The sequence below is a fragment of the Pararge aegeria genome, chromosome 14 (assembly GCF_905163445.1).
Source record: "Pararge aegeria chromosome 14, ilParAegt1.1, whole genome shotgun sequence".
Taxonomy (NCBI): domain Eukaryota; kingdom Metazoa; phylum Arthropoda; class Insecta; order Lepidoptera; family Nymphalidae; genus Pararge; species Pararge aegeria.
In genome coordinates, this window is record NC_053193.1 from 3,366,728 (window position 1) to 3,381,262 (window position 14,535).

Below are 14,535 nucleotides of genomic sequence, written 5' to 3' on the forward strand. Positions count from 1 at the left end.
TCTGGCTCAGTGCGGGTTGGTGGTCAAATATAATCGTACTTTATTAATTTATATTAAACTCACCATGGGTCAACTCTTTGTTCTGTGGAGCAATTAACCATTATTGATTTATTGATCGTTTGGAAGTCCCATGGGTCACAGGTCTCCTCCCACAATGAGAAGGGGTTAGAAGGTAGTCCGCCACGCTGGCGGATTAGTGGACTTCACACACCTTTGAGAACTCTCAGGCATGCATGTTTCCTCACGATATTGTTTTTCACCGTTGAAATTATTGATATTTTAATTCGCTAAAAACGCACATAACTTAGAAAAGTTAAGAGGTTTTGTATGCTTATAATGCTGTGCCCCAGATGTAAGATAAGTCAACTCTGGCTTAGCTTTATTTGTTTGTATGAAGATAAAAGATTAACGTATATTCCTCCAAATAATTCGATGCAGTCATTCTTCGAACCTTACACTTATTAAAGTCCTTACTACAATATAACAGGGTTCAAATGACAGTTATTATCAATAATGAAAACATAAGTGAATAAAACTGTTTCTAGAGGATCAGTCGTAAAAAAATAAAACAACTAAGTTACTATATATCACTTTAATATATTAATATATCTTTCTGGAAACCGCATGTATACAAATACTTATTTTAAATACATTAGGAAATTCTTAAAATACAAGATTTAATCACAGAAAATTCTTAATCTAATTCTATAATTGAAAGCAGGACTTTATAAAATGATGTTCTAATGGCCAACCCAACACGTTTTCGAAGTCCAAAGTGTTATATATCAAGTTAACAAATTCAACTTTGGAGTAACACTTAATGGAAGTGAAGTTGGGCACCTAGCCTATGGTGTACCTAAATCTTGTTTTTTCTATTAGTTTCAAATCTTATTAAATGTTCCATACCATTCACTCTCTTTTCCATAACCCAGTCTCAGTCTCAATCCAACATTCACTCTCACTCTTACATGACACATTGGACTGTGTCTGTCAAGAACATTCACTTCTATTCCTTTATAATTCAGTTCCGCAGGGTGATTACGTATCTAGGGACAGGTTTACCACAGGCGTAAATCTTGCTATCACTGTTGTCAAACGTCACTTTTGTTTATTTATGGAAAAGTGACGTTTGACAGCAGTGATTTGAAGCATGGCGTAACATATGTAATCACCCTGCCGATTTTATTTTATTTATACATTTTAAAAACAATGGACACATCAAGAAGAAACTTAAAAAGTAGAATACAAAAGGCGGCCTTATCGCTTAGTAGAGATCTCTTCCAGCGATCATCGTCCGCAACATTCAATCTCATTCCTTCATCAACCAAACCCATTCTTTATTCGCAACATTCACTCCCATTCCTCTATGAATCGATTCCAGTCTTAATCCGAACCATCCCTCCCATTCTTTTATGATACAGCCCCAACTCCCAGTTTTGAACCGCACCATTCACTCCCATTCCTTCATGACCCGGTCCCAGTCTTCATCTGCAATGAACGGCTTGTCGATACACGCGATCATGTGTTCACCGCAGAACACACATTCGCTGGCCACTATATCGTCCACCTCGTTCTTTAGCACTTCCCTAAGGGGTAAACCGCTCGAGGTGACTGTGTTCAGTTCTATGCTCGAGAGCAGGTTCAGCTGGCGTTGCAGGTCCTTTAGCTTGTTGCGACGAGCTGGCGCTAGAAAAGGAAAGACAATATAAAAACTTAGAGAGACAAAAGGAGAAAACAAATTACCCACACATCTCTACCTTCCTTATAATGAATGTGAAAAGTTTTTTTTTTGTTTAAAAACGCTTATCTTTGCAACTTCATGTATTAAAAAATGTGTGCATGTGATAGCTCCGTTTTATAAGGAAGGAATTTCATAGAAAATTGGTAGTTAGATCGAGAAACAGAATAAAATAAAACACAGCTGACAACGCTAAAAGCTCGCTGCGGTCGGATAAAGCGAGGACCATGGTGACGCGTCCAAACCTGCGTCCTTACCCCGGCTGCTAATTAATCTGTAATAGTACTGTTTGTTTCCCTTGAAAAGCTAATAATAAAAAAAAACCAAAATGTATATTTTTTTATTTTGTACTTTTTGACATTGATTGACCACGACACAGTTGCTACATATAGACTTGGGCCCCTACTGGAACGCGTCTTTTTTGTGATTGGTTGCACGCTAGACGCAAACTTGAATGCGGCGAAGAACATTGGATAGAAGCAGGCGTTACTTTGCGGAATTTCATGATAAATTACGAAAATTAAGCTTAATTTGCTATACTAGTACTCCGCGAAAAGCAGTAGACTTCACAACGGATAATTGTTAATAATTGTTCAGTTCTTAACAATTATTCATTGTAAAGTCAACATCTGAGGATGCTCTGGTTTCGGAGCGACACGTTCGTAGAGGGTAAACTGTCGAAGATCTATTTTGTGTGGAGTATAAGGATTGGAGAAATTATAAATTACACCATACAGACTCTCCTGCTTTTCGCGGACTATAGTCAAAGTCAAAGTCAAATATTACTTTATTCAAATAGACACTTAGATGCGTATAAATTACATATAAAAGTATGACATAAAAGTGAGTAGAAGGCGATAAATAAATTCGCCAACTTAAATTAAGCTACAAGGGTTCCAAACGCGCCCTGGTCTTCAAGCCCACAACAATTTAGCCGGTTGTTTTATAGCAAATAAGGCTTAAATTTGATAACAATAAGCGGGTTAAAAGCTGCTTTTTGGTCTAGGCCTTTCACACTTCAGGACCACTCACCCAATATAGGTTGCATTTCGGCCAGTAGACAGTCGCTGTGGAAGCGATGCGCGCATGGAAACAGGTAAAACGGCCGCAGCAGTAACGCGATGTCGCACAGACAACATGCGTCCGACACGGATACGAGCACGCTCCGATTGCGGAACGACTGGATCTCGTTGCGTACCTGAAACACCGAACAATTTTACCTACTCTTAAACATTTGAAGTGAACTCTTTAGGTGCGTTGAGCACTCTTTGGGTGAACTATACTTTGTATAATCACATTATATACGTTTATAGCTTGTCTATATTCACTTTTGTATTTCGTCGAACAACCAACAACTCTTGAGATACCGCTCTCGTGTGACGATTATGCCATTATCATTATAAACCGATGGACATAGATGTTTGTATGAATTGCGAGTTTTCATGTCGGCTATCTGCGACTTGAACAGCGTCGTCTGCCCGACTAGTAAGGCGAGATTTACCAAAAATGGATGTTTCGGTGCGGGGTGGTCATTTCAGCTCCTTGGGATCGAAATAACCAACTCGAAGTCCTGGTCGAAGCCTACCTAATAAATATATTGCTCGTTTAACCCAGGAGACACGTACTGGGTTAAGATGATTATAAACCTAATTAAGGTACATCCTACGGACGCGAGAAGCTCCAGGCACACATACACACGCACGCACACACGCACGCAAGCACGTGTTACAGTATATTTATAAAGTAGGTAAATAATTAAACTTTTGATAACTACAAATTCATATTTGCAAGATATTTATGTTCATGTCAAATACGACTGCATTATCGATGCACCGCAGTCCTGCATGGACTCGAACGATGCAAAGATACCTCCCGGTGTCTTAGTCGTTTATCACACGCCCGCACACACAAATATGTGCATTTACATATGCTGCGACGAATAATTTTTCATTTGATTGTTTTTGATCGATTAGTCTTAATTGTTTTACACTTATATGTTAACAACTCTTTTACATGTATTTATTCGAAATACCTAATTATTTTTATGTGAAATCCGAGGCCGTACTATTTCAAAATGTTATGTTTAGGTTATCTTTGCGGCGTTAGATTTAAGTGAAACTATTTATAAATATATTTTTATTGTAACGCTGTTGATTACGAATATATAAATAAATAAACCTGTTACCGGTCCACTACAGGGCACGGGTCTGCCACGCTGCCAAGTGCGGATTGGTAGACTTCACTCGCCCTTGAGAACGATATGGAAAACTCTCAGGCATGTAGGTTTCCTCACGATGTTTCCCTTCACCGTTTAAAGCAAGTGTTTCCTTAAATTAAAAACGCACATAACTCCGAAAAGTTACTTGTGCGTGCCGGGGCTCAACTCTGTCACCGCTTCTACTTCACAACCTTTGGAGTTACATTATGTACTGTCTCTGAGACTTAGTTGTGAAACGCTAATAGATATTGAATAAACCACTGCCATAGTTTTTACTTAAGAAATCAGATGCAGCCCTAACATCACATGCAAAATTAAAATCAGGTGACTCCTTTCACTTTATTAGATATGCGTCGCGTAGCGTAGGTGCTATGCACGTGTCGGTCTTTTACCTTCAATAGGGTTGTCATAAGTAAACACTTAGAATCTTTTGAATTAGTGTGTATGGAAAATAAATATGCTTATTTTGATTTAATATTCTTACAGGGTGATTCGTTATGAAATATACTTATACATCCTTCAATATTATTTCGTAATTCTGTCACACATTGTGTATGTACATACTACAAAGCTGATACAGTTGATTCTTTTATCGGCAGTACAATAAAATGGAAAACTAAATTGAAAAGATTTTGAACTTACGCATTCTGCAGAACTTGTAGCTTCCTCCATTTCTGCTTTGATCTCTTCTATTTGTTTGTTATACTCCTGAGAAAAAAAACAGGGTTAAGAGATTTCCTTCGTCATTTTTTCAGGAAGGAGATTATTCTAAAAGCCAATGCCGTTTGATTGACCGTGATTTTATTTAATTTACACTCTTTATTTGTACTCCACAACATGTTGAGAAAGTAAAAAAAAAATACAGACTATTGACATTCTAAAGTATATATTAGTTTATTTATTATTAGTATTATTTTATGTATAAGTATGTAGTTATTTGTTTGTATGTTTTTAATATTGTACTTTTTTGTTTTATTTTTAGTTTGTCCGACAGATATCGCTAGTTAGCGATAAGGCCGCCTTTTGTATCCTTCTACTTTGTCCGCTTTTCTTTGGATGTTCTTAGCTTGTGGTGTAAGTTGCTTACCTCCAAAGATTGACAGATTGGTTCTCTGAAGTGGTCGATGGTGACCACGTCGCTGAAGAACGGCAGGATATCCTCAATCTTGATCAGAGGACACTCTTCGAGCAAGCTCATCGCTTCTTTGATGTCCTGGTTTTTTGTTATCACGTGTTCAGCTGCGGAAGGTTACAAAGTTTACAAAAGGGTCCTAAAAATGGGCTTAGGGATGTTTTTGTGAGGGACCTGTATATGCTATTAAAGTAACCATTACCAGGATACATAGGATTTTTCTATATTGTACCAATACCAAAGTCAAAAGCTTATGCACGTGTTAGAATATAATGATAGTAACAACTTGATAATTGTCATCTTTAATTATGATTTATAATAAAAGTATATATGTAATCTAATATCAAGACTTATTGACCAAAAAAAAACAATTACACGCCACTGTTGGCAACCCCCTTTTTTTTCTCGTGGGGAAATGGATACCATTAACTCATGGATACCACTACACCACGTGCAGTGGTTATGCCGGACTCTTAACGACTAAAACCCCACGGTGTTCCAACTCATCGCCTGGTGACTGGGTCATGGGAACGCTTTCGCACACAACCACAACCCAGCCAGCGGTGCCTACTGAGGCAGGCACTTCTCTGTAACAACTTCGGTTACCACTGAACACCACCGAAGGCAAACCAGGAACACGGGGTATGCCTTTCAACTCGAGGACCTAAATCCGACGGGCGACAGTATCCCCGTATCTATCACCCGGTGGTCCTTCTCAAAGGGGCAGACGTCGGTTGTGCGCCAGCTGTCTACGCCCGACTCTTCTGCAGCGGAGCGGATTAGAGTCTACATCGTCCTCTCTCAACCGCTCGGCCAACTCCTTCTGCACCATCACATCCTCACAGGAGACCACTGCTTCCCACGACCTGTCACTTCCTACCACGGCCCTAACCACGGCTGGTAGCGAGAGGTTTTGCCCAACCGTAGAAACTGTTGGCAACCCCTGCTCTAACCTCTCTCGTATTTACATAATACGTACCAATTCCAAGCCAAAGCCTTCTCCTCAAGCTCTCGTCGTCGGGCATATTGGCGACTGATTTCGCTAAAGTAAGATTGACTTCTAAGGCTAACTCCGCAGCCGACTCCCACAGGCCGAGCAAGGCTGATAGTTTCACACACGCTTCTGATAAGCCTTTTTCTCGGCACAGTCTGGAATATAAAAGGTAATTTTAAACGCCAGCTATTTTCTTAGTAATATCGTAGAAAATCGTTAATTAATATTTCTTCAACTAGGCGAATAGATGGCACTTTTGATTCGTACATCCCTATCCCTACTAATATAATAAATGTCAATGTAGGTTTGTTTGTTATGCTTTCACGCTAAAACTACTTAACTCATCCTCATGAAACTTTGTACACATATTCTTGGAAGTGTTAGAAGTAATATAGGATACTTTTTATCCCGACATTAAGCTCGGTTCCTTTGGGAGAGGGGATGAAAGTGTTTAACACAATAACTCCGACAAATTATAACCGATTTAAATAATTATTTTTGTACTATAGAGGTTAACGAGGATTGTAATATGTGTTTAATTTTGCCCAAACTTTGTGTAGATCTGATGAATGTGGTTGGAGATAGAGGACAGAACTCCTCAGCGGACAGCAGCGAACCTCTCATTAAAGGCTTAGCGATACTGAATACTTTAATTTTTTTTAGAACTACAACTAAATTGAATGCCACATCTAGTTAAATAATAAAATAATAAATAAATATACTAAGACAATACACACATCGCCATCTAGTCCCAAAGTAAGCTTAGCTTGTGTTATGGGTACTAAGATAACTGATGAATAATTTTTATGAATAATATACATAAAATACTTATAATATATGGATAAACATCCAGACACTGAAAACATTCATGTTCATCACATAAATATTGTCCAGTTGTGGGAATCGAACCCACGACCTTGGACTCAGAAAGCAAGGTCGATGCCCACTGCGCCAATCGGCTGTCAAACTTCACACTGCCTGTTTACATTACATGTAAAATATAGCATAGAAGTGAGTTGATGGCGATAACAAAATTCGTCAACTTAAAACTAAAACTACGAGGGTTCCAAACGCGCCCTGGTCTAAGAAGCCCACAACAAACTTAGTCGGTTGTTTTTGTTTTTGCTATCATCATCTCACATTGCCATTTTAAACTGTTAAATAAGCAACCTGGTTAAAGCAATAATTTACACCTAAGCATTTTTATCGGTGGTAACATAATGGAAGACAGTTTGAAGTCGAAACGTGATAAATATTTGTATTTAGGTTGCCAATTCAAATGGTAAAATATGTTTTTCAGGACATATAAAAATTCCACTCCCAAAGGGTTTAAATAGTGGATGAAAGTATAACTACGAGTACGATTTAAACGTCATTTTTCAATTTATTTCGACAAGTATTGATATTTAAGTAGATTTCGACAAGTATTGATATTTAAGTAGATTAACAATTTAAATGGTAAAATTACGTTTTAACATTCATACATCACCAAGGGGTTTTAATAGTGGATGAAAGTTTTATGTTTGAACGCGTTAAACTCAAAAATACCAGTCAGATTTAATCGTCATTTTTCAATTCACTTCGAAATTCATATTGAAATTTAGGTTCACAATTTAAATTCTAGAATTACGATTTAGCATTCATATGTATTTCAAGTGGTTTAAGTGGATAAACTTTTTATTGTTACATCGCGCTAAACTCGCAAAAGTACCAGTCCTATTTAGCGGTCATTTTTCAATTTAGGTATATCGATAAATATTGATATTTAGGTCGACAATTTAAATAGTAGAATTACGTTTCAGCATTTTTATATAGTGCACCAAGTTGTATAAATATTGGATAACGCGCTAAACTCGCATAAATACATTTTTCAATATATATCGAAAGATATTGATATTCAAGTTGACAATTAAAATGGTAAAATGTTATATGTTTCAGCATTTATAACAACTCCACAGATTTATACAGTGAATGAAAGTTTTAAGTTTTAAAGCGCCAAAATTCGACAAATACCAGTCCGATTCAAGTCTGAGATCTCACCTTAAAGCATAATGTACATCGTAGTTGACCAAAACAATTTCCTGACCCTGCCTATCCAGATACTTCATCAACGCCGACTGGTCGTACTCCACGTACAACGTCAAAAGGTAATTGTGTATCGCCCGATCCTTCACGTTGAAATGCTGCAACATAAACTCCAAGTATCGTATGATTTCCGATATATGGGCCTCGTCGTTTTCACAAGACAAAAAAGCCGGCAGTAGTTTCGTCGGATTCAGCAAAGTGCCTTGAGCTATCAAAGCCGTGGCAGTCTGCGAAGGCATTTTTTCCATAAGCGACGGAGCAAACTGGTAGAACAATTCCGGCTTTTTCTTAGCCTGAAGCATTTTTAGCGCTTCGATATATGATTTCTTATAAATGTTCTGTGCTATAACGTTTTCGTAGTCTTCATTTATCACTGTCAGTTTAATAAGATTATCTTTGTCGCCATGAGAAGACATCAAGTCATATATAACAGATTTTATGTGCTGCATACATTTCGCAACTGTGGGCTGGAGGAGGAATATTTCGAAATCGCTTTGAATTTGATAATACTCCAGCGAATCCGATTTACCTTTACGTCTTAATGATCCGAGCTGGGATAGGTACAGCTCGGTCATCCAAATAACTATCATTGAAATTAAAGTTTTATCGTCTTCTAAAGCATCCAATCGTTTCCCTAAATACACTTTGAGTGCATTAACTTTATCGACTTCTAGAAACTTAAGGCATACGGTTTCAAAACTACTTTGAGTTTCCGCATAAATTTCAGCGCTCATATCGTAATTTCCTTTGGAGAACAATAATTCCGCCTGTTTTACGTTTATTATATCTATAAACGCTGGATTGTTTTGGCAGTACAGTTTCGCTAGGTCGAACTGTTCTTTGTCCGAGTATATTCTCCAGACGTTTCGTTCTTCCCTTTTGACTTTGTATCTGAAAACTGCTTTATCTGTGACAGCCCAAATTGTTCTCCTTAGCGGATCTTGGACGATGTTCTTTAATTTTCCATGGACTTCTGAATATTTTTCTTCATACACCAATTCTTGGTTCAATAATGACACTGCTTTTACTCTATCAGAGAACATAAGCAGTACGTGGAATTCGGTCAGTACAAATGATAAAGGCGTAGAGTCCTCAACGGAATCTTTCTCGGCGGGGTAGTTTATGAGTTCACTTTGGGTAAAAAGTGAGTTTGAGTTTTGCTGCGACGTAGGATCAAGCTGTAAGGCAATAGAAAGGTTTTATAAGGTATTTTTAATGTTACAACCTACAATGAATTTTTGTTTCATCATCATCATATCAACTCATAACCGGCCCACTACAAGCCACGGGTCTCCTCCCAAAATGAGAAGGGGTTAAGGCCGTAGTGCCACGCACCACGATGGCCCAGTGCGGATCGGTGGACTCCACACACCTCCGAGAACATTGTGTAACTCTCAGGCATGCAGGTTTCCTCACGATGTTTTCCTTCACCGGTGAAGCTAGTGATATTTGAATAACTTAAAACGCACGTAACTTAGAAAAGTTAGAGGTCGGAGGCTGGGATGCGAACTCGGCCCGCCGAAAGTCAAGTTGAAGCGAAGTGAAGTCCACTGGGCTATCACCGCTACATCCACCGCTATATTACTGCAGTATGCGGTTAAAAAGGAGCTCGAACCATCTCATCTCTTCTCAGCCCGTTTCTGTTTCGTGGGAAGGCCGTATTGCACTTCCACGTAAACCATTTTCAAAGTCAAAGTCAAATATATCTTAAATCAAATAGGCACATATAAGCCACTATTGATGTGTAAATTAGGTACATAAAAATATGAACATAGTAGTGAGATAAAGTCAAAGTCAAATGTTTCTTTATTCAAATAGGGCCAATAGATGACGATTTTGATGCATAAAAATCATCATCATATCAACCCATTACCCAGGGCACGGGCTCCTCCAACAATGAGAAGGGGTTAAGGATGACGTCCACCACGCTGGCCCAGTCCAGGTTGGTGGACTAGGGTTCCAAACGTACCCCGTTTTAAGATACTAAATTTAGTGTTTTTTCAGTTGAAATAGTTAGTTTATACAATATATTAATTACCTGTCCATAAAATATACCAGGTTCGGTTAGCCACGCAAATGTCTTTGGACTGTTAGTCTTATCAAAATAGAACTGCAGTTTGGAATACTTCAACGTTGAAGGTATTTCCTGGAAGCCAGTCTCGGGTGTTGTTAAATACGGATGGAATATAGACTGGAGGGAAGGTTTGTCATCCGCCATCATTGCGTGGCCAATGAACTGGTACAGCCTCGTGGGTGTTGTGACGAATATGAAGAATTTGCTTGATTTGTTCACTCTGTGGAATTGTATGCCAGTTATGGGCGTGTTTGCGCCTTTCCCGATGTCGAATATCTGAAAACAGTTCAATAGAATCATAGACTAATTGTTGTACATGAATTAATAATTAAAAACAAAAATTATAAGCTCTTCTCTAATAATATAAAATTGAAAAATAAAATATCATATTGTTGAAAGAAAATAGATACAATTATTTCTGTTAGGTTTTACAGTATTATTAATTTATTATTGAAACATTGTTGGTCTGTTATCACACCAACTATAATCGTGTTCTGTTTACAATCGACAGCTAATTTCAACAAACCTTGAAAGATTGATACCTACCAGTTAAAATAACTAAATTAACTAAAATTCAATTAAGAGTAATTCAATGTATATTAATTACTTGCAAATGAGTTTTGAATAAGATGTCTTAACATGTCAAATTAAAGGAGAACCACATTCATCAAATCAGCAAAAAAATTAAGATATTTATTTTTTGTGTAGGTATATTGTTGTGATAGCCTTGGTTAGGGCATCGTTTTATCTTACGGGGGGACGGGGCGAGTTCGAACCCCGGCATGCACCTCTTTTCGGAGTTATGTGCGTTTTAAGCAATTAAATATCTGTGTGTATCTTAACTGTGAAATAAAGTGAGAAAAACTCACTTTATTTCACAGTTGGACAAGTGGTGGACTAAAACCTAAACCCTTCTCATTCCGAGAGGAGACCAGCCCTTTATAAGGCCGCCAATGGGTTAACAATGATAATGATCGTTTAGTTACATGGTGGTGATTATGATGATGTAGGTAGGAGCGGTGATGGCCCAGTGGGTAGGACTTCGCCTTCACTTTCGAGGTGGCGAGTTCGAATCCCATCACACACCTCTTACTTTTCTAAGTTATGTGAGCTTAGTAATTAATATATCACTTGTTTCAACGGTGAGGGAAAACATCGCGAGGAAACCTGCATGATTGAGAGTTCTCCATACTGTTCTCAAATGTGTGTGGAGTCAACCAATCTGCACTGGATCTGCAGCATTGTGGGAGGAGACTCGTCCCCGGTAATGGGTTGATATATGATGATGAATGTAGATATATTGTCTAACATTCTAAATAAGAAAGATTCATTAAATATTAGTATTAATTAATATTTATAAAAAAAAAACAAGTTTGCCTTTAAAAATTGTGTCATAAAGATGATTTAATGTGTTTTAATATGTATATTTACGTAAAACAATGCAAAATAAATTTGTAAAGCTAATGAAAAACTTGTAATGCATAAGAAGCGAGTAATAGAGCCATATTACCAAACCATCAATTTCCCTGCCTCCATAAAGAGGCAAATAAGTGGGCAGCTTGAGAAACACAAATTAATAATTAATTACTAGAATTTCACATGTAAAAGTTATATACAGTTTATGTTTAAAATGAATGCTGTGTAGATTTACATTAATGAGATAAAATTAAATTTGATATGTTGTTCTTCGTGTGCAACAGTGGCGTTTACTTAAAAGCACTTTAATAAATATTATGAAATTCTTCAGGTATTTGTTTGCGATTAAACATTTTACACACAAATATTTTTTTGTTTTTTTTTTTTTTAAATAAATATACTACGACAATACACACATCGCCATCTAGCCCCAAAGTAAGCGTAGCTTGTGTTATGGGTACTAAGATGACTGATGAATATTTTTATGAATTATATATACATAAATACTTAGAAAATACATATAAACACCCAGACACTGAAAAACACTTAATGCTCATCACAAAAACATTTTCCAGTTGTGGGAATCGAACCCACAGCCTTGGACTCAGAAAGCAGGGTCGCTGCCAACTGCGCCAGTCGGCCGTCTATATTGGTTAATTATAAATCTATATGATTTAACTAACCTGCCTCCAATACTGTTGGCTAGCTGTAAACATCTTATCACTCTCTGTTTCTAATTCAGTCTCTAATATATGCCCTTGGGAGGTACCAAGCAATATGGGCCCTGTAGTAGACAGTGATTGATTCTCATAGTTCCACCCCACTTCAGTCACCTCGTAGTTCTTAGATTTGGTCACAGGTTTGAGCTTACTGCTCTTACGATGTAAGTATACAAGCTCAGGGCTTCCTTCCTTGTTTCTCGCAGCGAAAGTCATGAGGAGATGGTAGCCCAGTGGGTCAAGAAAAATTGCAGTTAGTTTTGAGTTTGGCTGCACGAATTTCGCATAATGGATTTCTAAAACAAAAGAGAATCCTTGAGTTCCTGGACTGCATACCTACAGATATTTAGAAGTTTACAATTATACTAGTAAATAGCAGACCCCCGCGACTTTTTCCGCATGCCGTTTCTGATAAGTTTTTTATATAAACTTTCTTCTGCTATCCTACACAATAAAGTTCAAATTATCGCCTTGCCTGGCCTACCTTATTTCCTGAGTTAAGCACATTCTAACAAATAATCTTTCATCACTTATTTAACCACATTGCTGGTGGCGTTTTGTGAAGTCTGGATAGATGTTTTACTATTTTAATCATCAACCTAAACACCCATTAATATAACTTGAAAAATTACAGATGTTATACAAACTTTCAACCCCTAACCCATAGGGTTCAAGATTGAGAAAGTTAAACAGCCTATACCCCAATGCGAGATTTGATATAACAAATGCAAACAAGATTTTTAAAATCCATCTAGTAGTTGTAATAAACCTGCTTTTACAATCTGTGAAAATAAATTCTCATCTCTAAAAAATGCACCTCATTAATTTTTAAAATTCAATTAAATCTTATCAACAGGACTATTTTTATATATTTTTATTGCCACAAATCATGTGATAAGGCTCTATATAACTACTAGAGGCCCCTTGCAACTTCTTATAGCAGACTTTTTTAGAACTATTAAAGGGTCACAACTTGTTCGTTGGCGTTCAAGTAAACAAGCAAACTCCTCAGCTTTATATATTAGTTTAATATAACAATTATTTCCATTCACTTTTTAGACGTATTTGAACATACACAATAATAAACTAAGTAAATTTGAGAAATTCTGAATTGTAATTATTTTTATTTGGCAACAATAATTTGTCACTAAATTATTTTCAATTTAGCTGATTAATGTCCATTATACCTTTGAGCAAGAGTTTTGATTTCTTGGGTCAATTGGGTATTTAAGATTACAATTGATACAGGTCTGGTTTGATGGAGCTAACTAGCTAGCTAAAGCATGGCAAAATCAGCATTGTGATGTCACATAGGAAACCACCTAGTTACCTCCTAGTTTAGAATACTTTCACAGTATCACATCATCATGTTGGGCATATCTTATGAAGGGAAATCCAAAATCTACAGTAAAGGGCCACTTGATTCCAGTAGTTCCCAGTTACTTACTTGTCTGTCTACCTTGTTCTAGGCCGACCAACGCTGCGTTTACCGGTTCGGGGTCACCATTCTAGCACCCTGAGACCCCAACGTCTTTCGGTTTTGTGCTAAAAAAACCTTAAAAAACTTATTTTGCCATCTCACCTTCATGCTGATCTGGCATTTTCAAATCAAGTCTGAACAACTTTCCATTTGCCATAGCCAATACCAAATAGTCGCTGGAGACAGCTACATGAGTGATAAGATCAGAGGGGTTGAAATTCATCTTTTGTTTGGAGAACATTGGTGTATTATCTTCCAACTGCATATTGATGTAACCCGACGACGTCATTTGTTCCGAAACGGGCACTGGACGCAGGGACACCTGCGATGCTTGCTCGTATTGATCAAAAATCGAAGTCATTTTGTGTAGCAAAAACACAATTCGACACTTATATTTTTAGATGTTAAGAATCCTCGAATTTAACAGGTTTTCATACTGTTATGTAAGCTATCAATTTAAAAGGATTTTTTTATTAAAATTCCACAAAATTGAGGAAAATCACAAATCACAAGGAATTTTGATTTCTGAATTCCTACTATAATAGCGAAATGTCAGATGTCATATGTTGTCATCAAAAGATACATGCCGTGTTTGTTTAGGAATCAGAAGTTGTTCGGGTACCTAGATAGTAATAAATGTAAAAAATTAACGGTTGAAATGATTATTCGTTCAATTTTG

The 14,535-nt window shown here is 37.2% G+C and overlaps 1 protein-coding gene across 1 annotated transcript; it reads right to left on the reverse strand.

Annotated features, from left to right (window-relative positions):
- Positions 1 to 1,242: 1,242 nt before the first annotated feature.
- On the reverse strand, positions 1,243 to 14,411 carry LOC120629336 (vacuolar protein sorting-associated protein 18 homolog). The gene is made up of 9 exons (XM_039898253.1): positions 13,959 to 14,411; positions 12,341 to 12,672; positions 10,206 to 10,517; positions 8,123 to 9,345; positions 6,068 to 6,237; positions 5,044 to 5,195; positions 4,599 to 4,664; positions 2,771 to 2,936; positions 1,243 to 1,686 (listed from the first exon to the last, which is right to left on the reverse strand). Exons 1-9 carry the CDS (start codon positions 14,215 to 14,217, stop codon positions 1,451 to 1,453), a joined length of 2,916 nt encoding a protein of 971 aa, XP_039754187.1. The 5' UTR covers positions 14,218 to 14,411; the 3' UTR covers positions 1,243 to 1,450.
- Between the last annotated feature and the right edge of the window lie 124 nt (positions 14,412 to 14,535).

Coding starts and splice junctions, on each gene's coding strand:
- LOC120629336 (XM_039898253.1), bottom strand. CDS start 14,217: ATGACTTCGATTTTTGATCAATACGAGCAAGCATCGCAGGTGTCCCTG. Junction 6,238..8,122: donor GATGTACATTATGCTTTAAG/GTGAGATCTCAG, acceptor TTTATATTCCAG/ACTGTGCCGAGAAAAAGGCT. Junction 1,687..2,770: donor CGAAATGCAACCTATATTGG/GTGAGTGGTCCT, acceptor TTCCTTTTCTAG/CGCCAGCTCGTCGCAACAAG.